The sequence below is a fragment of the Pristis pectinata genome, chromosome 12, assembly GCF_009764475.1.
Source record: "Pristis pectinata isolate sPriPec2 chromosome 12, sPriPec2.1.pri, whole genome shotgun sequence".
Taxonomy (NCBI): domain Eukaryota; kingdom Metazoa; phylum Chordata; class Chondrichthyes; order Rhinopristiformes; family Pristidae; genus Pristis; species Pristis pectinata.
Window position 1 is genome coordinate 2,897,392 of NC_067416.1, and position 24,292 is coordinate 2,921,683.

General features: G+C 42.8%; 1 protein-coding gene across 1 annotated transcript in view; it reads right to left on the reverse strand.

Moving 5' to 3' along the window:
* r3hcc1l (R3H domain and coiled-coil containing 1-like) overlaps positions 1-24,292 on the reverse strand; it is a 186,153-nt gene that overhangs the window by 56,497 nt on the left and 105,364 nt on the right. Inside the window, exons 3-4 of the mRNA XM_052027675.1 lie at positions 21,578-21,753; positions 8,091-8,161 (exon numbers count right to left, since the gene is read on the reverse strand). Coding sequence (XP_051883635.1) covers positions 8,091-8,161; positions 21,578-21,753 — 247 coding nt within the window. The remainder of the gene's footprint in view (positions 1-8,090; positions 8,162-21,577; positions 21,754-24,292) is intronic.

Here is a 24,292-nt window from a genome sequence, read left to right on the forward strand (position 1 = left end):
GTGTGGACAGTTGCAACAAAGGAAAAACACACTGAGCTCCCACAAACAGCAATACAGTAATTATTGAATAATCTGTTCTACTGGTGTTTATCAAGGGATAAACACAGGTTGGGGCAACAAGAACTATTCACTCTTCTTTGAAATAGTGCTATGGAATATTTTATGTTTACCAAGAGCAAATCTCCATCAAGACTGCACTGTGGTATGAGCCTAGATATTTGTACTCTGGTCTCTGGTGCAAGATGAAGCCATAGTTTTCTAACTTAAAAGGAAGAGTGATACTCACTGAGCCATAGCCGATACAATGGTGAGGACCAAACCAGAACATCAAAGCAGACCTCACTCAGGAAAGGGAAGCTTAACAGGATATACCCACAGAAAGGCTAAAGACAATTTCCATAGAACCATACAGCACAAAACAGGCCCTTCGGCCCACCATGCTGTGCCGTCCATCAAACCACCCTCGCACTATCTAACCCTTTCCTCCTGCATATCCCTCTTTCTTACATTCCTCCATGTGCCTCTCCAACAAACTCTTGAACCTGTCCAATGTATCTGCCTCCACCACACCCCAGGTAGTGCATTCCATGCACCAACCACTCTCTGGGTGAAAAACCTCCCCCTGACATCTCCCCTGAACCTCCCACCCATAACCTTAAAGCCATGCCCTCTCGTCTTGAGCATTGGTGCCCTGGGAAGGAGGCGCTGGCTGTCTACTCTATCTATTCCTCTCAGTATTTTATATACCTCTATCATGTCTCCTCTCATCTTCCTCCTTTCTAGTGAATAAAGCCCTAGCACCTTAAGCCTCTCCTCATATTCCATACACTCTAATCCAGGCAGCATCTTGGTAAATCTCCTCTGCACCCTCTCCAACGCCTCCACATCCTTCCCATAATGCAGCGACCAAAACTGAACACAGTACTCTAAGTGTGGTCTATCCAGAGTTTTGTAAAGCTGCATCATCACTTCGCGGCTCTTAAACTCAATCCCACGACTTATGAAAGCTAACATCCCATAGGCCTTCTTAACTGCTCTATCCACCTGTGAGGCAACTTTCAGTGAACTGTGAATATGAACCCCCAGATCCCTCTGCTTCTCTACACTGCCAAGTGCCTTGCCATTTACCTTGAACTCTGCCCTGGAGTTTGTCCTTCCAAAGTGTACCACCTCACACTTCTCTGGATTGAACTCCATCTGCCACTTGTCAGCCCAGCTCTGCATCCTATCAATATCCCTCTGTAATTTCTGACAGCCCTCCACACTATCCACAACACAGCCGATTTTAGTGTCGTCCACAAACTTACTAACCCAGCCTTCCACCCCCTCATCTAAGTCATCTATAAATATCACAAAAAGTAGAGGTCCCAGAACCGATCCCTGCGGGACACCACTAGCCACAGCCCTCCAATCCGAGGGCACTCCTTCCACCACAACCCTCTGCTTTCTACAGGCAAGCCAATTCCTAATCCACACAGCCAAGCTTCCCTGGATCCCTTGGCCTCTGACCTTCTGAAGAAGCCTACCATGAGGTACCTTATCAAACGCCTTACTAAAATCCATATAGACCACATCCACCGCACTACCCTCATCAATCTTCCTCATATCCAGACGGAAAGCAGCTTGTGCTCAAGGTTCCATATTCCATTGAACTAGAAAGCACTTGACAGCTTCATGGGGTATGTGCATCCTCATGTATAAATTATTCTGCAAACACTGACTCAGATCCTGTTTTATTGGGAGAGTTAGCAAAGCATTGCATATTTTATTATTTTTGAACCAGGAGTTGGATATAAAATCTGCTATTTGGATCTTTTGTTTTTTTTTTACAGTTAATAAACCTGTTTTTAGTGTGATCCAACTCATCTGCCTGGAGAATGCAATAGGGCTCATAACATTTCTAGTGAGAGAGTTATACCAACAAGGTATAATTTCTGTTGTTTGACCCTGGATGATATAACACTTAACGTCTATAACAGCAAGCATTCACTTATGGGAGTGATCGTCAGTATAGGAATATCTGGCAACCTAAAAATCACAGCGTGCAATTTAATATTTCACCTGAAGATTGAGTACATAATGATCATAAGCAGTGCAAAATTTCCACATCAACACAGTTCATTTAAAGTTAATATTCACAGCAAACCTAATGCTAACTATTTAACCGATGTGCTACATAAACAGAGTAGATGAGGAGCCATGAGGTATAATTTTTTTATCTTAACAGCCAGACCATTATTCTTCCTTAGGCCATCCCATTTGTGGGAATGATAAATCAAGCCCTGTAGGTTCTCTGCACACCTCCTGCACTCATGGCTCAGTCCCAAATATTAGTCAGGTCCGCAAAGAGCCATTCTTAACTCTCAATGATGTAAATACCCTCTAATTAAAAGCTCTTCCAACCTGTTGCCCACAGTTTGGCTGAAGATCTGGGATTTGGGGTTGATATGGAACAGGTCAGTTGTTGTCTAACAGAGGAAGAGGTTTCTACCTGAGGTTGGCTCTTTGCATAGAAATTGCAACACAAAAACAGGCTGCACAGTGGTGGAACTAGCAGGGCCGCTGCTTCACAGCACCAGTGACCGATTGTGACCTTGCGTGGAGTTTGCAGGTTCTCTCTGACCGCGTTGGTTTCCCTCCAGATGCTCCGGCTCCCTCCCACATCCTAAAGATGTGTGGGTTGGTAGGTTAATTGGCTGCTGTAAATTGCTCCTAGTGTGTAGGTGGGCGGTAGAATCTAGGGGAGGAGTTGACAGGAGTGTGGGGAGAATAAAAAAATGAGATAACATAGGAATAGTGTAAATGTGTGGTTGATGATCACCGAAGGGACAGTTTCCATGCTGAATCTCTCTGTGACTCTAGGCCATTCGGTCCAACTGATCAGTGTTTCTGCAAAGGAGCCTCTCCCAACCCCTCTCTTTGTCTCAAACCATTGCTACATCCTTCTATTCCTTTCCCTATTTGCTCTCCTTAAATGCACCTGTGGTATTTATCTCAACTGCACGCGGTAGAAAATTCCACTCTGCAAACATTTTCTGGCTATGTTTCTCCTGAATTTCCCATTTGATTTATGTTCCCTGTTTGAACACCCTCGCAAGTAGAAACAACATGTAGTTTTAAAGACCTCCGGTAAGTTTCTCTATTCTTGAGAAAGAGCCTCTCAGTTCAGTAATAGTTCTAGATAACTTAGAATCCACCCACAGTGACAAATCTTTCTCTCATATGCCAACTCATCTGCTGTGTAGTTCCAGCCTTCTCTGTTATGCCCAATTTAAAACTGTTGTTTTTTGGCTTTAATCTTACTGCCATAATGCAATTGATTTCAGACAGGTGGCTCAGTGTATCTCCACTTACTATTCAGACCATCCGGTAAGGAAGGAATGATGGCCTGTCAGCCTATGATAAACCCTGCAGTCTGAATCTGTTAGTAAACTACTCAAACACATCATTGTCACAATTTATGCCACCGAGGGCCTACTCAATTGAATTACGACTTTGCAGCTATCCGACAGTCATCCATTATCCTACATTCGTAGTCACACGGCTACAAAATGGAGCAATGCTTCTTTGGAGGGAAGACAGGAGCCAGGGAATGTCAGTCCTGATGCCTGACTTTGTAACCAGCACGATAATGAACACTCCTCTCCCTCTTCCTTTTGTCTGTGGAAAAGACGTGGTCTCCATCCATTCAATTCAGCACAAATTAATACAAGAATGACTGGTGTGGTACAAATTATAGTTGTACAGGTCTGGCAGAAGAACACAAGGAAATAGGAATAGGCCACTCAGACCCTCAAGCCTGCCCCATCATTCCACATGATCATCGCTGGTTTGACCCAGGCCTCATCTTCTCTTCTCTGCCAGTTTCCCATTGTCCTCAATTCTCTGAGCTTTTAAAAATTTATCTACCTCTTCTTTAAATATCCCCAATGAGTTGGCCTCCACAACCCCCTAGAGTAGAGATTTCTGGAGCCCCACCACCCTCTGCGAGAAGTAGTTCATGCACACTACAGTTGTAAATGATTGCCCCCCCAATCTTGTAACGAGGTGCCCTCGTTCTAGACTTTCCCACTTGTGGGAACATCTCAACAACTACCCCGTCATGACCTCCTAGGATCTTATGTTTAAATGAGATCACCCCTCATTCTCCTAAACTCCAATAAATACAGATCTAATTTCATTGGTGGCTTGTGATAGGACAACCCTTTGAACTTAGTGAATCTCTTTTGCACTGCCTCCAATATATCCTTTAAGAAAGGAGATCAAAACTGTGCACAGTTCTCCAGGTGTGACCTCAGCAACACTCTGTACAACTATAACAATACTTCCCATTCTAAACTCCAGCCTTCTTACAATAAAGGTCAATATACTACTTTCCTTCTGTACCACTGTTGCACATGCCTGCAAACACTTAGCGAGTCACACACAAGTACAACTAGATCCCTCCGTACTTCGTTCATCTGCAACCTTTCTCCATTTAGTAGCACGTTGGGACAAACCAGAAGCTTTACTCAGAAGTGCCCTGTAACCCCTTCAGATTGAGATGCCTAAGATCAATAAAGAGGGGGTGACAAAGCACAGACAGAAAAATATATTTGCTCATGTTTGATGGGGCAGAGTGTTGAGTACACAAACAAGGATGTAAAACAGAAGTAGTGCTGGGCCATTTAATGGCATTGTCAGGAGATCTATCTTCACTCCAAATGTAACAAAATTCTTGAACGCCACCCCCTTCCCCACGACCATCTCGTCCCCAAAGATAAAAGCTGCTGAGGCTGGGGATAAATTGAAAATTTCAGCTGTGGTATCTATACAAATGCATTAGGGTATCTTAAGTGACAAGTGCATTAGGGTTATGAAATCAAGGCAGGTAAATGGAGTTTGGATTTAGATCAGTTATGTTCTAACTGAATGGGGGAACAATTTCTGGAGGTTAAATGGATGCCTTTGCTTTAATGTAACTCTTTTCCATTATAAAGATCATCTGAAGCATTAAACTTAGAGTGATCCATGTCCTCTCCATGTCACTCGCTCCTATGTACTCCTCATTCTGGAGGTTTGATTGAGTTCCTGAAAGGGAGGGTTTCCAGATTTTGGCTTTTAGGTTTATCTGCAGTTCACAAGATCCATAAAAATGTGGGTGGGTTGTTGATGGGCTATTTATAATAATGAATGCTGTCAAATGAAGTAGCGCTGTGCATCTGTTGTCTGTGACACTCCATCAATGCAAATCTACCTTTGACAAAAAAAGGGAAGTGCATTTTAATTTTTAGCACCACATCGCTCAGCTTGATGAGTGTAAAGCAATTCTCTGAAGGAAACATGATGAAGTGAACACTCGTTAGTCACTTTACACATGTTGCTTGCAAAAAGGCAGCAAGAATAAATGGCAAGAATCAGAAGCATTTATTTAAATGCCAGGCACATTTTAGTTATCAGTAGACAACAGCTGGCTGTGCCCAATGCAACATTCAAATAACCTCCTCTGAAATAAGCCACGGTCCTAAATTAACATTAGACCTTCATACAGAATGAAAAGGTTTCCCCCATACCATCGTCACCCCCACCCCCAGGTGCCGTCTTTGTATCTGTACAAACACATGTACAGATGCATACCTGTGATGCACAAATAGAATATGTGATAACAGGACAGAAACAAGAAATAGCTTTTAACAAAATTAATGCAAAAAGGAAAAACTACTGAAAATAAAAGAGCTTCTGTAGCATATATTTATGACTTCACTGATTTTTCTTACCATGTATCTTTCAATTTAATTCTTGGAATGCTATTTTTTAAAATTTTAAGATGTAATAGCAAACCTTCCTATATCCCTTCCCATAGATTTGGATCGCATTTTCTGTAGTTCTAAACCTCTGCTTCCAATTCCTATTGCTCACTCCAGATGACTGGTAAACACAGTGTCAGGGTCTCATTCCCCTCCTGTAACTGGGAATTAGAACATAGAACAGTACAGCAAAGGAACAGACCTTCGGCTCACAATCCCTGCACCAAACACGATGCCAATCCAAAGTATTCGCATGGTCCATATCCCTCCATTCCCTGCCTGTTCATGTGCCTGTCTAAATGCCTCTTGAACATTGCTATCATATTTGCTTCCACCACCTCCCCTGGCAGCACATTCCCGACACCTACTAATCTGTGTAAAAAACAACTTGCCTCATAAACCTCCTTAAAGTTTCCCCCCTGCCCGCCCCCCCCCCCCATCTTAAAGCTGTGCCCTCTAGTATTTGACATTTCCATCCTGGGAGAAAGACTCTTTGGCTACCTAGCCTATTTATACCCCTCATAATTTTATAAACTTCAATCAGGTCACCCCTCAGCCTCTGACACTCCAGACAAGTTTATCCAACCTCTTCTTATAGCTAAGACTCTCTAATCCAGGCAGCATCTCAGTAACCTCTTCTACACCCTCTCCACATTCTTCCTGTAATGGGGCGACCAATACTCCAGATGAGGCCTAACTAAAGGTTTACACAGCTGCAACACGACTTCCCGACTTTTATACTCAATACTCCAGCTAATGAAAGCAAGCATGCCATACACCTTCTTTACTGCTCTATCTACTTGTGTTGCCACTTTCAGGGAGCTATGGACTTGCACCCCAAGATCCATCTGTAATATCAATGCACCTGCAATTTACTGTATACTTTCCTCTTACACTTGACCTCCCAAAGTGTAACACCTCACACTTGTTCAGATTAAACACCATCTGCCATTTTCCTGTCCATATTTCCAACTGATCTGAAGAAACAAAAGGCTGTAGATGCTGGAATCTAGATGAAAAACACGCTGATGCTGGAGGAACTCAGCAGGCCAGGCAGCATCCGTGGACAAAAGCAGGTGGTCAACGTTTCGGATCAGGTCCTGAAGAAGGGTTCTGAGCTGAAACGTTGACTGCCTGCTTTTCTCCATGGATGCTGCCTGCCCTCCTGAGTTCCTCCAGCATCAGCGTGTTTTTCATCTGTATCCTGCTGAATCCTTTGAGAACCTTCCTCACTATCCACAATTCCGCCATTAGTAAGCTTGTGTCAACTACAAATTTATTAATCGGCCCAGCTATATTTTCACCCAAATTATTTATTAGGAAATGGCAAAGGATTTGATGCTTGCACAGTTCAAGGATGCAACGGCTCTCTTGCAAGTGTCTGTCAGGAAAAATGGGGAACGGAGCTAATCAAGAGCGAGGGTCATGCATTCATGCAGAAGAACAGGAAGTAGAAAAAAAAACAAAAGTATTTCTAGATGAGGTAGGCAGTGTAACAGCTTCAAAGTAAAATACTTGGAATACTGGAAATCTCAGAAATAACCTCAGAAAATACAAGGAACACTCTTCAGATCAGAGGCAGTCATGGAACAAGAAAAATATTTCAGACCGATGTTCTTTCATTAGAATTCCAGGTTTATCCAGTTCTGAGGATGGATCACTGACCTGAAACATTGTTTCTCTCTCCACAGATGCTGCCTGACCTGCCCAGACTTCCAGCAATTTGTTTCAGCAATACATCCTAGCAGCAATTTTTAAAATAGTTTCCAACCCCAAGTCCTTAAAATCTGGAGCCTGAGGGCACGTACCACCAGACTTAAGGACAGCTTCTACCACACTGTGATAAGACTATTGAATGGTTCCCTTATACAATGAGATGGACTATGACCTCACGATCTACCTTGTTGTGACCTTGCACCTTTTTGCACTGCACTTTCTCTGTAGCTGTGACACGTTACTCTGTACTGTTATTGTTTTTACCTGTACTACATCAATGCACCCTGTACTAACTCAATGTAACTGCACTGTGTAATGAATTGAGCTGTATGATTGGTTTGCAAGACAAGTTTTTCACTGTACCTCGGTACGAGTGACAATAATAAACCAATACCAATATAGTGGAGTAGGGCTCCCACAGAGAACTGAAAGAACTTGTCAAAATGATCTTGTCACTGATCCCATTGACAGCATTTTTAATTTTGAAGTTTGCTTTGTGCTGTACCAAACAATCCTACTGGAAAATTTCAGCTGTTGAACATAATTTGCTCAGAGTTCGAACATAATTTGCTCAGAGTTCAAACATACCTGCAAATGCACTTGAAAACAAGCCCAATGCATGCGTGTCATCCACCCATTTGATATCGAATCCTTTTTTCCTACCAAAAAAGCACTCACAGTTATTAGAGTTTAAACATTTGCAAAGAAGAATCAGACAGCTGTTAAAAATCAAATCTATTAGGTGATGTGCAGAGACAGGGTCCCCAACTGTACAGTTAGTAAAGGCAGCATTTGGCTGAGCTATACTGATCACAAAGTGCCAAGCTTTGGTCTTGGTTTATATTTACTTACTTTAATGAGCAAGCATCTAATTGGTCTTGTGGGTTAAAGAAGGAGGAAATAGAATTTTGCATTTGGGTATAGGACAGAATTGGCTTGGTCACGTATATTGCTTCTCACTGCCTCAGTAAAACAAACAACATAATCAAACACCCCACCCATTCTCTCTTCTCCCCCCCTCCCATTGGGCAGAAGATACAAAAGCTGAAAGCACGTACCACCAGGCTCAACGACAGCTTCCATCCCCCGTTATAAGACTCTTGAATGGTCCCCTAGTACGATAAGATGGACTCTTGATCTCACAATCCACCTCGTTATGGCCTTGCACTGCACTTTCTCTGTGACTGTAACATTTTATTCTGCATTCTGTTATTGTTTTTACCTCGTACTACCTCAATGCACTGTTGTAATGAATTGATCTGTATGGATGGTATACAAGACAAGCTTTTCATTGTACCATGGTACCTGTGATAATAATAAATCAATTTACCAATTTATTAATACTAACTCTGCAGAAATCAGTCGGTGGTATTGGAAGGTCAGTGGAGTATAGGGTCCTGTACACATGCAGGGAGGAGGAAAAATGAGAGAGAGAGAAAAAAATTTCAGCCTCAAAAATAGTGAAGCAAATAGAAATCAGATTTTGTTCTTCATATGGGTAGGGCAGTGGGGAAGTCGTAGGGTGGCACAGTGAGACTGTAGTAGTTTTGGAACTGCTCGTCTTCATCTTGAGACCTATCCTGAATGATACTGGAGCACTGTTAATCCAACACCTATCCACCATAACAATCCATAATGTACTTGATAAGGGGACAGAACACAAGCAACTTAACTCAAAGAAAAATCATATTTAGTAAGCAACAGAGATGTGAAACTGAGTATTTAAAATAGTTATATATACACCCCATGAACTGTGGAATTAAAAAAATCTGATTCCCTTACTTCTAACACAAATATAACGGTGATACACTGCTGTAGCAATGAATCTGATTACTAAAGTAATGGCATAATTACAAGGTGTTTAGAAAATAATTTTGCACAACTGAATACTGAACTTGTAATCCCTTATCATAATGCAAATAATTATGGGGAGCACACAATATGGCTTGATTAGAAAGTCAAACTTGGGTTTATATAGCACCTTATCAACACTCAAAGCCACTTCATACTGAATCACTTTGAAGGCAGACTGCAGACTGTTGCAGCTGTTTTGTGTGTGGCAATATTCCACAGAACAGCAAGGAAACTATTTTTGGTTCAACTGGAGACAGAACCATTCTGTTCAGGAGATCAAGAGAATCCTTTCCTCTGTATTAAATGGTACCTGGAACACTTAACATTGGATGTGGAAAATGGGGTGCTGGATTTCTTGTTTCACTATAAGAATTAGATCCTTGACAATGGAGACATGAGACTGTAGATGCTGGAATCTGAAACAACAGACAAACTGCTGGAGGACTCAGCAGGTCAAGCAGAATCTGTGGGAGAAAAGGAGTTGTTGACGTTTTGGGTCAAAGCCCTTTATACCAGCTACCTTCTGTTCTGATGCAGGGTTTCGACCCAAAATGTCGGCAATTCCTTTCCTCCCACAGATACTGTTCAACCCACTGAGTTGCTCCAGCAGATTGTTTGTAGATCTTGTAAAATGTTTGTTTCCTTAGCTCAGCCTGGACTGAGCTAAGGAAACAAATAAGTTGAATGCAGCACACTTTTCTACATTTACTGATGACTTTTCACACTGGAACCCAAATCTCAATGACCAAGAATCACTGCAGTATAAGTTACCAAACTTGTATGTAATGTTGCAAAGCTAGTTAACAATCTCTGTGGGTCATGAAGGTGAGTACTGATGAGGGATGTCAATCGATTCATGTACGTCATCTTGCATTGAAACTTATGCTACCCACCATCACTGCAGTTAAGATGCTTGATTGCTTCACCTACAGTACCTAACCAGGCATTCTCAGTATTAATCACTATTTGTGCTTGCTGACATCAGTGCTGTTGGATTTTATGGGTTACCTTCATGTCTCCTTGCAATATGTTTGTGTTTTAACTTGAAACAATGACTCTGGATTAAACGTTAGCTTTTCATATATCGATCTCTCCTTAACGCCCCCTGCAGTTTAAAATTCTTGGAAGTTAAAAAAAAATTTAGAGTCATAGAGCAATGCAGCACGGATACAGGCCCTTCAGCCCAACCAGTCCATACCGACCATAGTGTCCACCCATCTAGTTCCCAATTTTGGCCCATATCCCTCCAGGCCCCTCCCCTCCATGTACCTATCCAAGTGCTGCTTAAATGATACTATTGTTCCTGCCTCAACCATTTCCTCTGGCAGCTCATTCCATAGATACACCACCCTGTGTGTGAAAAAGTTGCCCCTGAGGTCCCTTTTAAGTCTTTCCCCTCTCACTCTAAATCTATACCCCTTAGTTTTGGACTCCCCTACCCTGGGGAAAAGACTGTTACTGTCCACCTTATCTATGCCTCTCATAATTTTAAACACTTTTATAAGGTCACTCCTCATTCTCCTATGTTCCAAGGGATAAAGACCCAGCCTGGCCAACCTCTCCCTATATCTCAGACCCTCTAGTCCTGGGAACATAGATCTTTTCAGCACTCTTTACAGTTTAACCATGTTTTTCCTATAATAGGGTGACCAAATTGTACACAGTACTCCAAGTGCGGCTTATAGAACTGCAACAATTTCTCCTGACCTACTCCATTCCATCTTCTATATTATGAGATGTGGGGGAGGGCTAATGGAAACAAGGTTTGGGACATCTTTAGAATGGAACAAGAGTGCTTATGTAGACTTCGTACCCTGCAATGGAACAGCAACCAGTGTAATAAATGATGACCAGTGTGTTTTTGGTCAAAGGACTATATAAGCCCTGTTATGAATAGTTACAGATAATTGCACAGACGTAGAGAAAATCATTTAGTGAAATTGATGGACATCAAGAAAGCAGTAGAATGGACACAAAATCTGGTTTTGTGTGCAGTCTTCCACAAAGCAGCCGCGAAAGTTGCTAGATTTACAAAAAAATCTGATTCGAGGAAGAATGTAACTTAGGCCATGAAAAAGAAATCTCTAGTGACAGTTTAATAAAGGAAGCTCTTTGACTTTGCATCTTGCTTTGTTCAGCAGGCAGGGATGCAAAAGGTCATTTTAAACCAAGAGATGTTTGCTTGTGTCTCTAATATACAAGGTAACAAAATAACCACCCAAGGTCCTGTATCATGCTAAATGACAATTTTACTTTACCTCACAATAACTGGATATTTTTAGTCAAGTATGTATAATAATTTAAAGAATATTTAAGAAGTTAAGATGCACGAGCGTGTTTCAGAGATAGTGAACATTCAGTTGTAAAGTGAAGTTAATTGCACTACAAGGTAATCAATTTTTAAGATGATTAACTTAAAATCCAACTGGTTCTCTAAGCCCTTCAGGGAGAGGTTTCTAGCCCAACACAATCAGTTAAAACTGGACTCCAATCCCACCATATGTAGAGTCACATGCCTCAGCCTGAAAACAGACAAAAGATCATCTATTGTTGTATTTATATAGCACCACTTTCCTTTGAAAACATTCCAAAAAGAATTTTACAGCCAAGAAAATGTCACCACTGCTACGGGAAATATGGCAGCCAATTTCTGCACATCTTGCTGCTACAAATAACAATCTGTTAATGGCCAGATAATCTGTTTCAGAAGAGCTGACTGATCAATAATATATTGGTTTGAAATAACTACAGTTACAGAGTCTCGCAGCACAGAGATAAGCCCTTTGGCCCCACCATGTCCACACTGGCCATCAAGTACCTGTCTATAGTGATCCCATTTACCAGCAGTTGGTCTGTAGCCTTCCCTGCCTTGACAATTCAAATTCTCACCTGGATACTTCATAAACAGCATGCTCCAGACTCTAACCACGCTCCGGGTGAAAAAGTTCTTCCTCAGATCGCCTCTAAATCTTTTCCCCCTTACCCTAAACCTATGCCTTCCAGATTTATGTACCTCTGCTAGGGGGAAAAGTTTTCTACCTATCTTACCAATGCCCTTCATAATTTTGGGTACCCATTCGATCTCCCCTTGGCCTTCTCTACTCCAAGGAAAATAAACCCAGCCTATCCAGTCTCTCCTCAGAACTGAATGGCTTCATTCCAGGCATGAATATAGTGAAATTCTTCTGTGCTTATTCAAGACTTTCAATCTGTATAAAATAATGTAGGGTCTAGATACAGGGGTGCAAGGTTGTTGTGGTCAGGCAAGGGGGTTCATGATATGGAGCCAAGGTGGGTGGATGGATTCAGGATATAGATGCTCTGACTTAATGGTGGAACTGATGAATGGTCTGTTATTTAATTGAGTACAAAAGTCTGAGAAGCCTAGACAGAGTGAACAGGAAACACTAATTTTCTTTACCAGAGATTTGAGGAGCCTTTAGCAAGCACAGAGATCAATGAGAGCTCCTTTACTACCACCCCTGATTTGGCAACACAAGTAGATAGGGTGGTAAGGAAGGTGCACAGCATGCTTGCCTTCAACAGTCGGATCGGTGAGTACAAAAGTTGGGAAGTCACATTGCAGCGGTGTAGAAGTTGTGCGAGCTGGCAGTGGAGAAGGCCATGGACAGGTTTGTAGGAGTGGGAATGGGAAGTGCAATGGGAAGTGGAATTGAAGTGGCTGGTCACTGGGAGATGCTGGTTGGCACAGCAGATGGAGCGAGGGTGCCCATTGCCAGGTCATAGCCAAACGAAAATTAGAGGAACAACAAAGGCGGCACAGTAGCGTAGCGGTTAGCGTGACACTATTACAGTGCCAGCGATCGGGGTTCAATTCCTGACGCTGTCTGTAGGGAGTTTGTACATTCTCCAGTGTCTGCGTGGGTTTCCTCCGGGTGCTCCGGTTTCCTCCCACATTCCAAAGACGTATGGGTAGGTTAACATGGGTTTAAAATGGGCGGCGCGGACTCGTTGGGCCGGAAGGGCCTGTTACCATGCTGTAAATAAAAAAAAGCACATCTTCCGCCTGGCAGTCTCCAACCTGGCGGCATGAACATCGAATTCTCAAACTTCTGGTAACCGTTCCCCCTCTGTCCCCTATTTTCTTGGTTCTCTCTTCTCCTGATCCCCCTGGTCCCCCTACCACCCTCTCTTACCCCTCCTCCACCCTCGCCATTTTCCCATCACCCACACACTCCTCCCACTGGTTCCCCTCCACACCTCCCTTGATTCCATGCCCCACTGTCCTCTATTATCACATTCCAACGCCTTCAGTTCTTTGTCACTGCCAGCTATCACCTCCCAGCTTCTGACAACATTCCTGCCCCCCATCTGCCGATCACCCCCCTCACCTAGATCCACCTGCCAGCTCTTGCTCCACCCCATTCCTCCCACCTGTTTATACCGGCTCTCTCCCCTCTTTCTTTCCAGTCCAGATGAAGGTCCTAGACCCGAAACATCTACAGTCCATTTCCCTCCACAGATGCTGCCTGACCTGCTGAGTTGCTCCAGTGCTCTGTGTTGGAGGAGATTTACAAGGCAAGTTTTCTTTTACCCAGACACTGATAGGTGCCTGAAAACGTGCTACAAGGGGAAGTGGTGGAAGCAGATAAAATAGCAACATTTAAGAGGCATTTAAACGGACACATGAACAGGCAGGGAATGGAGGGATATAGACCACATGTAGGCAGACATGCATTTTAATTGGGCATCCTGGTCAGCACAGACTTGGTTGGAATGAAGTGTTGTACTGTTCAATGATCAGTCAGCTTGGTGAAATGAACAAAGGTGAAACCCTTGGTCCATATAACACAGCTGCTCTTAGGCAAATCGAAAAGCCAAAATCTGTGGAAACAGGATGATGTTTCAGATTGATAACCCCTGACCTGAAACATTGACTCTGTTTCTTTTTCCACAGATGCTGCCTGATCTGCTGAGTGATTTTCTGTTTTTGATTCAGATATCCAGCATCTGTAGCAGTTTTTTCCTAAAAGATTTTCATCAACGTGAAAAGTTAAGTCTGTTCCTCTCTTCTGAGTGCCCAGAATTTGTTTTCCATATTTCCAGCATTCACAATATTGTTTCTCATCCTTGGGTAATTTCAGATTTCATTGTTTCTCCCACTTACTCCTCCTCCAAACTGACCTTGTGTTATTCACCAGCCTTCACCACACCCCCTCCTCAGCCAGCACCATCACCACTTGCGTCGCCTGGTCTCTCCTGGTCTTCACCCTTTCGTTCTCTCTGTCCTTCCCCCTTCGTTCTGAATCTCGTTTTTATCTCTAACTTTTTCCGGTTCTGGCAAAAGGTCAGCAGCCTAAAACTTTAACACTGACTCTCTCTGCAGAGACTGCCTGAACTGCTAAGTATTCCCAGCAATTTCTGGTTTTGTTCAGAGGATAATGTTGCTGAGCCATGGGGCAACATTAACTAAAAAAACAAAGAAAAAAAATGAAAAGGGTGACTTTGGGAGAGTTGCATCATTGGCAAAATCTTTCCGAATCTCATTACCTTCCCTGGTAAAAATAAATGACATTAATGTAATGCACTGACTGGGCTGGGCAGAGACTAATTTGTGAGTTGTCAGAATTTCCAGAAATCAAGGTTCTAAAGGAAATAAATCAACAGAACTAACCATATCCAAGTGTTTTTTTCATTGTTATTACTTTGATAAATTCAAATGGACAAATGCGCCAGATACATTATTCTGGAGAAATGATTGTTGAGGAAGAAAAATTTTCAAGCCATTACCTAACTTGTGTGAACATGTAAAAAAAAGCTTACCATATTTTGAACTTTTTAACTCTTAGTGTGCTGGAAGTTTTAGGGAAGTCACCCTGCCGGGCCCATAAGTGGTGCAAATATCAACACATTTGTTCAAGACATGAGAAGACTCAGTCCAACTGTTCTCTACTTTGACTTGAATTTCACAACTGCCCTCTATTACATTAACCTTAAATGAAGAGAAATGTAACTTCCCAATTTTTTTCTCCTAACTTGCTACTCCATTAGAGGGGGAGTCTTTGGGGAAGTCAGTGGACTGAAGTGTCTACAATGGGAGGTTCCTTTAAGCAAGCTAGAAACAAAACGGAATTTTCTCAACGTCACACCTGTGTCAATGTTTCACGCTTTTCAATAATTCCAATCAAAATCACAATCAAAATCAAACCTGCTGGTTGAATAAAATAAAATAGAAGCTTGGAATTAACAAATCAATCCCCTTCACAGATAAAATGCAGAAGCATCTTGCTGAAGGTGCCAGTCGCCTCATTTACTGCCCAAGTAATATGGGTTTGCTGCTTACCTGGCCAGGCAAGGGTTAGAACTCCAATGTACTGGTCAGAAATACTCTTTATCACTCTGGATGTAAGATAAGTTAATGAGCCTAGCATTTCATATTTTTCTCCTCTCAGCAGCAAACCAGTCAAACATGGAATAATAAATCATCTTCAGGAGATGAATAGTAGATTCATAGAGTCAATATCATTTCTTTTGTAACATACACTATACCTAGACTTCCAAAAATTAAGTTCAAATATTAAAATGTCAGACATTTAAAGTCTGCTAAACTCTACATTAATGCAGAATTGCAATGAGGAGACTTTCCTCCAGGATCAATTACCTAGACCTTCAAAAGAATCCACCTTCAAACCTAAACTGTATTCATTAAAACAAACCTGCACAAAGAGCTGCAAGTAAGCACTGATGAAAGGTTTTACCTCCTGGTCCTAAAATCTACAGTCTAAATGGAAATTAGATTCATAAAAAAATATAGGTGTTGTGCAAATTAGTACCTATACCGATGAATTATTTCTTATTCAATGTCTATACTGCACCTTGCATGCACCCAATTAAACTGGTGAGTGAGAAAGTCGTGAGCATTATGGAAAAGTAAAATGCAAGCTATTAGATTTTCAAATTGGCACAAGGTAGAGATGAAATGTCTGAACTCTCAGTTCCCCATAAGATCAAGGGCTGGGATAGAAGTGAATGAAACATAACTGTTGCACACACCTCAACTCAATTATGGAAGAGGGTCTTGGTAGAGGGGAGTAGTAGTTCAGGCAGTGAGATCCAGGAAAAATGGAATGGAATTGTAGAGAGGGCGAGTGAGAGAGAGAGCGTGAGAGTGAGAACATCTGTATGGGTGTACATGTAAGAGTATGAGAGTGCATGAGAGGGTGCATGTGTGAGAGTATGAGCATTAATGTTTTCAGACTCAATCCCAGAGCAGCCTATCTAGTCCAGCCTTGACACTACTCCGGACTGACAAGATGTCAAGGCCATACCCCAACTAAAAGATAACAAGGCCTTGGGAGCAGATGATATCCCAAATGAAGCTCTAAAACACTGCAGTGAAGAGCTTCAGCCACTAATTCACAACCTCATCCTCTACATCTGGGCAAGAAGGCTAAGGGGACTTCAGAGATGACAATAATTGGAATCTAGAAAGGAGGCAAATCTGATTGCGGCAAATATAAGAGGTGGTCTCCTGCTGCCTGCCATTGGGAAAGTCATCTCTTCTATATACTGATTGTCTTCTCTCAGGTCTCAACCTAACATGTTGCCTCCACAGATGCTGCCTGACTCGCTCAACCTATCATCATAAGACATGCTCTCCAATCCAGGTAGCATCCTGGTAAATCTCCTCTGCACCCTTTCTAAAGCTTCCACATCCTTCCTATAGTGAGGCAACCAGAACTGAACACAATATTCTAAGTGTGGTCTAACCAGGGTTTTATAGAGCTGCAACATCACCTCGCGGCTCTTGAACTCAATCCCCCAACTAATGAAGGCCAACACGCCATACACCTTCTTAACCACGCTATCAACTTGCATGTCAGCTTTGAGGAATCTATGAACTTGGACCCCAAGATCCCTCTGTTCCTCCACACAGCTAAGAGTCCTGCCATTAACCCTGTATTCTGCCTTCAGACTCAATCTCCTGAAGTGTATCACTTCACACTTTTCTGGGTTGAACTCCACCTGCCACTTCTCAGCCCAGCTTTGCATCCTATTAATGTCCTGTTGTAACCCTCGACAACCTTCGACACTATCCACAACATCACCAACCTTCGTGGCATCAGCAAACTTACTAACCCACCCTTCCACATCCTCATCCAAGTCATTTATAAAAATCACAAAGAGCAGGGGTCCCAGAACAGACCCCTGTGGAACAACACTGGTCATGAACCTCCAGGCAGAATATGCTCCATCTACAACCACCCACTACCTTCTATGGGCAAGCCAAGTTTCCCTGGATCCCATGCCCCTCGACCTTCTGAATGAGCCTATCATGGGGAAACTTAGTAAATGCCATACTAAAGTCCATAGACACCACCATCCACTGCTCTACCTTCATCAATGTATTTTGTCACATCCCTAAAGAATTCAATCAGGCTCATGAGGCATGACCTGTCCCTCACAAAGCCATGCTGACTATCCCTAATCAGACTATGCCTCTCCAGATGCTCATAAATCCTGTCCCTAAGAATCTTTTCCAATAATTTGCCCACCACTGAAGCAAGACTCACTGGTCTATAATTCCCAGGGTTATCCCTACTCCCTTTCTTGAACAAACGAATAACGTTTGCCACCCTCCAATCATCTGGAACTACACCTGTGGCCAGTGAGGACGCAAAGATCATCGCCAAGAGCTCAGAAATCACTTCCTGTAGTATCCTGGGATATATCCTGTCCGGCCTCGGGGACTTATCTATCCTAATGTTTTTCAAAAATTCCAGCACATTCTCCTTCTTAACATCAACATGTTCCAGCTTATCAGCCTGTTTTATGCTATCCTCAGAAACGTCAAGGTCTCTATCACAGGTGAATACTGAAGCAAAGTACTCATTAAGAACCTCCCCTACCTCCTCTTAACTCCAGGCACACGTTACCTCCTCAATCCCTAATCGGTCCTACCTTCACCCTAGTCATCCTCCTGTTCTTCACATTCGAGTAGAATGCCTTGGGATTTTCCTTGATCCTACTCACCAAGGCCTTCTCATGCCCCCTTCTAGCTCTTTCAAGTCCATTATTGAGCTCCTTCCTGGCTACCTTGTAACTCCCTAGAGCCCTGTCTGATCCTTGCTTCCTAAACCTTAAAGCTTCTTTCTTCCTCTTCACTAGATATTCCACATCTCTGTCAAACATGGTTCCTTCATCCTACCATCCTTTTCCTGCCTCAATGGGATAAACCTATCCAGAAGCCCCTGCAAATGATCTCTAAACAACCTCCACATTTCCATTGTGCATTTCCCTGAGTACATCTGCTCCCAATGTACACTCCCAAGTTCCTGCTTAATAGCATCATAATTCCCCCTTCCCCAATTAAATATTTTCCCATACCGTCTGCTCCTATCCCTCTCCAAGGCAAGGATAAAGGTCAGGGACTTGTGATCCGAAATGGTCACCCACTGAGAGATCTGACATTTGACCAGGTTTATTGCCTAGTACCAGATCCAGAATGGCCTCTCCTCTGGTCGGCCTGTCTACATATTGTGTCAGGAATCCTTCTTGGACACAACTAACAAATTCTGCCCCATCCAAACCTTTTGCACTAAGGAGGTGCCAATCAATATTAGAAAAGTTGAAGTCACCCATGACAATAACCCTGTTATTTTGCACCTTTCCAAAATCTGCCTCCTGATCTTTTCCCATGGGGGGGGGGGGGGGGGTGGTGGTCTATAGAATACACCCAATAGAGTGATTGCTCCCTTCCTACTTCTGACCTCCACCCACACTTACTCAGTAGACGATCCCTCCAGGATGTCTTCCCTTTCTGCAGCTGTGATACTATCCCTGATTAGCAATGCCACTCCCCCACGTCTGCTAATTCTCGCCCTGTCCCTTTTGAGACATCTAAACCCCAGAACATCCAGCAGCCATTCCTGCCCTTGTGACAGCCAAGTCTCTGTAATGGCCACAACACTGTAGTTCCATGTACTGAGCCATGTTCTAAGTTCATCACCCTTGTTCCTGATACTTCTTGCATTAAAATAGACACACTCCAACCCATCCAACTGACTGCAATTTTGCCCAATCAAATGCCGATCCTTCCTCAGTCTCTCTACACACATCAACCAACTGCCCCATCCTCTGACATATCACTCGGGTTCCCATCCCCCACAATGTTGACTGCATAACAACTCTAAGTGAAGCAAAGGAAGCCACATGGTATACACATGGCCTTTTTTCAACCTACTAAAGCCTTTTAATCAGAAGGGACCTGTGGAACATTCGCCACAAATTTATCTTCCCACAGAAGTTTACCTCCATCTTACGTTTGCTTCATTATAGCAAGAGTAATCTCAGTGAAAATCAGCGTCAAACAAGGCTGCATCATTTCCCCAACACTTTTTCCATCTTTCTCACCACAATGTTGCACCTACCGCCAAACCTTCCATCGGAGAGGTGATAATCTTTCAAAACTAAATGGGAACTGTTTAACCCAGAGTGACGACATTTCAGACCAAACGTGCTTGACTGTGAGCAGCAGCTTGCAAATCATGCTTGCATTTGTGTGGTTCCGAGGGTCAAGCTCCATGACATTGTTGATTTTTTAACCAAAGCATGCAAGAGGATGAACCTTACATTCAACATCCATAAGGTGAAGGGCCTCCAAACAACACTGCCTCCTGATAATAAAGGTTCATGACGAGACCCTGGAAAATATGGACCACTTCTCAGTGAAGGCAGACATTGATACTAAAATTCATCATTGCCCTCAGTGCACCAGCAGAACCTTTGGCCAATGGAGGAAAAGGCTGTTTGAAAATTAAGACCTCAGATCTGGCACAAAACACATGGTCCATCAGGTAACAGAGCTCTCTACCCTCCCAGATGCTTCTGTGACCTGGACTACCTACAGCAGACACCTCAAGGCATTGGAAAAATACCATCAACACCATCGCTGCAAAATCCTGCAAATTCACTGGAAGGACAAACAAACTAATGTCGGTGTCCTGATCCAGGCTGACTTTACCAGCACTAAGATCTAGTTACATTCAACCAGCTGCATTGGACAAGCCATGTGATTTGCACACCAGGCACCAAATTCCCAAAAGAGACTCCCTAGTCCAAGCACTGTAACAGGAAGAGATTAACAGCTGGGCAGAGGAAAAGACTCCAGAATGTGCTCAAAGCCTCCGTGAAAAAAGTGCAACATCCCCACCAAATCTTTGGAAGAGTACCCTGGCCCAGTCTGCCAAAACTGGAGAAGGAGCTTTCAGATGATATTGAGAATGTTGAGTCCATTCATCAGGAGCACATGGAAGCCTCATGTAAACTGCAGAAGGAACACACATTACAAACTAGCCTCCCGCCTGTCTCATCAGGCACCTCCTGCTCCAAGTGTGAAAAAGTCTGAGGATCCCACATTAGTCTTCATCAGCCACCTCAGAACAGGAGCAGAAATCATCCTCAATCCAGAAGAACTTCCTAAGTAGTAGCAGCAGCAGTGTGTATGGGATGAGAATTGATTGGTGGTGGGAAGCAAAATCAGCCATGTTCTGGAAGCACTAGCTGTGCACTTGTGTGAGGAATGAAAACGACTGCAGAGATTGGATACATCAATAACGGAAGGATCTGAAGATTACTGAGGATAGATCTTTTACTACAGTACAAGGATTCTATTACAAAGGATTTTGTAACTTTCGAATATATTTTGACATGGATAATTGTTTTGTGCACAGGACAAGGCATGAATGATAATATAGTGCCCTGTGACTCTTCTCTACTCTCATCACCACTTCCTTTTCATGTTTTGCTAAGATGTGGCACTGTTGGCTGAAGCAGTCCTCCAGTATCTCATCTATCTAGCCATCCTTACTTGTGAAAGTGCATAATGAGCATCTCCCTGATGGGGATCACACTCAGATACATCAGCATCCTCACCTACCTGTCTGCCTTACCCAACTTTAACCTGGGGTCATCACACCCAGTTGTACCAGCTGCTGCACCTGTTGAAATCAGCTGGCTGACTGAGTACGTGGGAACTTCTATTTGTGTGCCTCAGTACTAGATCAGATAATTCTTTCTCCTGAACACACCAGTGTCAAAGTGCATAGCAACATATTCAGTGAACTGTGAGAGGTATGGAGCTGGTAACATCATACGCAATGAAAATTAATCAATTTGGTGGGGATTTTTGATTAACATGGCAGTCATCCTAAAAGCCCTAAACTATTTCAATCCTACTAACATTACGGCTGGATACCTACTGATAACTGGAGAAAGCTCGCAGCAAGTCTTCAGTCTTAAATCCTGAAGGGAAATCATAGATCTCAACAATGTGGGAAAATTCAGAATCATCCATTTCTTGTTCAGCTGGTTGGTAGTTGTAGTAATTGAAGGGAGGATCTTGAATACTCTTCTTAGACTTGCTATTAGCGGTTAACTGAAAGAGGAAAGGAAAGAAGTTCAGGCTCAGATAACAGAGGTTTGATTCAAACAAACACTTCATATATTTGTCGTGGTGAGGAAGTGAGGTTATACTTTTCATTTGTTATTTCATCCTTCCAATATCCCACTGCTGACTTCCACTCACCCTCGACATTCTTCTCTAAGGGTGCAACTTATCCTTGTGGAAAAAAATCTGTGAGGGAAAATTTCTCTTTGTTACCCAAGCAAGGCTGTGAGTTCCACACTAGCTACACTTCCCACCTATTATACCCCAAGGCAACCCAAAGGAGGAAAAACCAAGGTCAAAATGCCAGCTGAAGCCAAAATGAGGTCCTATCCTTGGTCGAGAGGACAGACTTACCTGTTCGGAGGCACAGCCTTCAGAGTTATATCACACTTTATTCCTTGGAATGTTGACAGGTAAGGATAGAGTAGATGTGGCTAGGCTGTTTCCCTTGGTGGGCGAGTCCAGGACCAGAGGGCACAATCTTAGACTTAGTACAGTTTCAAGACAGAGATGAGGAGAAATTTCTTTACCCAGAGGGTGGTGAAATTGTGGAACTCCTTGCCACGCACAGCAGTGGAGGCCAGATCAGTGGGGGTGTTCAAGGAGGAGATAGACAGATATCTAAATAGTCAGGGTATCAAGGGATATGGGGATAAGGCTGGCAAATGGGATTAGAATAGTTTTTTTTTCTCTCTCTTTTTTTCCCACCCCATTTCTTTTTCCCTTTTCCTTGGAGCAGACTCGATGGGCCGAATGGCCTGCTTCTGCTCCCTTGTCTTGTGATCTTGTGAATGAGGAGCGACCTTATAGAAATGTTTAAAATTATGAGAAGCATAGATAAGGTGGATGGTAACAGTCTTTTCCCCAGGGTAGGGGAGTCCAAAACTACGGGGCATAGATTTAGGGTGAGAGGGGCAAGATTTAAAAGGGACCTGAGGGGCAACTTTTTCCACACAGAGAGTGGTGAGTATATGGAACGAGCTGCCAGAGGAAGTGGGTGAGGCAGGTACAACAGTATCATTTAAGAAGCACTTGGATAGGTACATGGAGGGGTGGGGCTTAGAAGGATATGGGCTGAAAGCAGGAAATTGGGACTAGCTGGGTCTTTGACTTTAAGTCGAGTTTATTGTCGTATGCAGAAGTGCAATGAAAAACTTACTTGCAGCAGCATCACAGGCACATAGCATCAGATAAGCAGCATTCACAAGGAAAATACATTAACCATAAATTATACATAATATTTACAAAAAAACACTCAATTAGAACAGAAAAAAACAAAGTCCATTTTAGTGCAAAGTGATCAGAAAGGACATAAGGTTGCTAAACTGTAGTGATTAGGGTTGTGCTGGTCGGTTCAAGAAGCAAATGGTTGAAGGGAAGTAGCTGTTCTTGAACCTGGTAGTGTGGGGCTTCAGGCTTCTGTACCTCCTGCCCGATGGCAGCTGTGAGAAGATGGCATGGCCTGGACGGCAGGGATCTTTGATGATGTATGTTGCCCTCTAGAGGCAATGTGCACTGTGTTTGGCATGGACTCATTGGGCCGAAGGGCCTGTATCCATACTGTATTGCTGACTATATGACATAAAATAATAAATTTTATGGTAAAACAGCCTGGAGTAATTAAAACCTGCATTTTGCTACCCAATTGTGCAAAAAGACAGCCAAGTCCATTTGGAGTAAACCATATCGTGCACAGCCTTTCCATATAGATAGCTGCATCCTGACATCATCAATAGACCCAATAGATTACTCACCTAACTGCAACCAACTATAATTACAAAAAATAAATACACCGAGTCAGTGTTGGGAAGGAAGGGGAGTGTTTGCTTACTTTAAGTACTGTGCTTCATCTCTGAAAAGACAACATTCTGGCATGTTAACACTCGTACTAATTGGATTTCTTTACTGAGTGTGTCACATTGAGGTGCTGCATTATCCTCCTGTCAAAAGAAACAAATATCCGCAGCGTTTGAAGTAGCATGATAATGCAGAATAATGGATGGCAAGGAGCAGCATCGCTGCGATTTAATCAACAAATCGGGGCTGTAAGCTACTGAGGCAAAAAGCTTGAGTGGCTTTTAAGGATTTAAATTGGACCTTAAAAATAAATTATGGCCCTTTACTCATTTTCTATCAGGGAATCTAATCATTATTATGGCCTCAATGAATGGAAAATTGTAAAAAGATAAGCTGAAAGTATTTCAGTAATGGGTAAGACACTTTAAGGTATCAGCGATGTCTTACTATATGACCATTTCGACAGTGATGGCATTCTCAGGGACACCCAATACAGCTTCCACAAAAGAATGTCGTGTTTTATGTATTTTATTTGAAAAGTTACCAGGTTTGAGGAGGAAGGGAAGCAGGTAAACAATACCTGCCTAGATTACTGAAAGTTCATGGTTAGGTACCTGTCTGGAGGCTTCTATCTAAGATGGAATCTTGCGGGCTCTTGGGAGACCATTAGAGCAGACTGCAAATGAGTTGGATATCCCTAAGCTAAAAGTCTGCATTCGTGATACCAGTG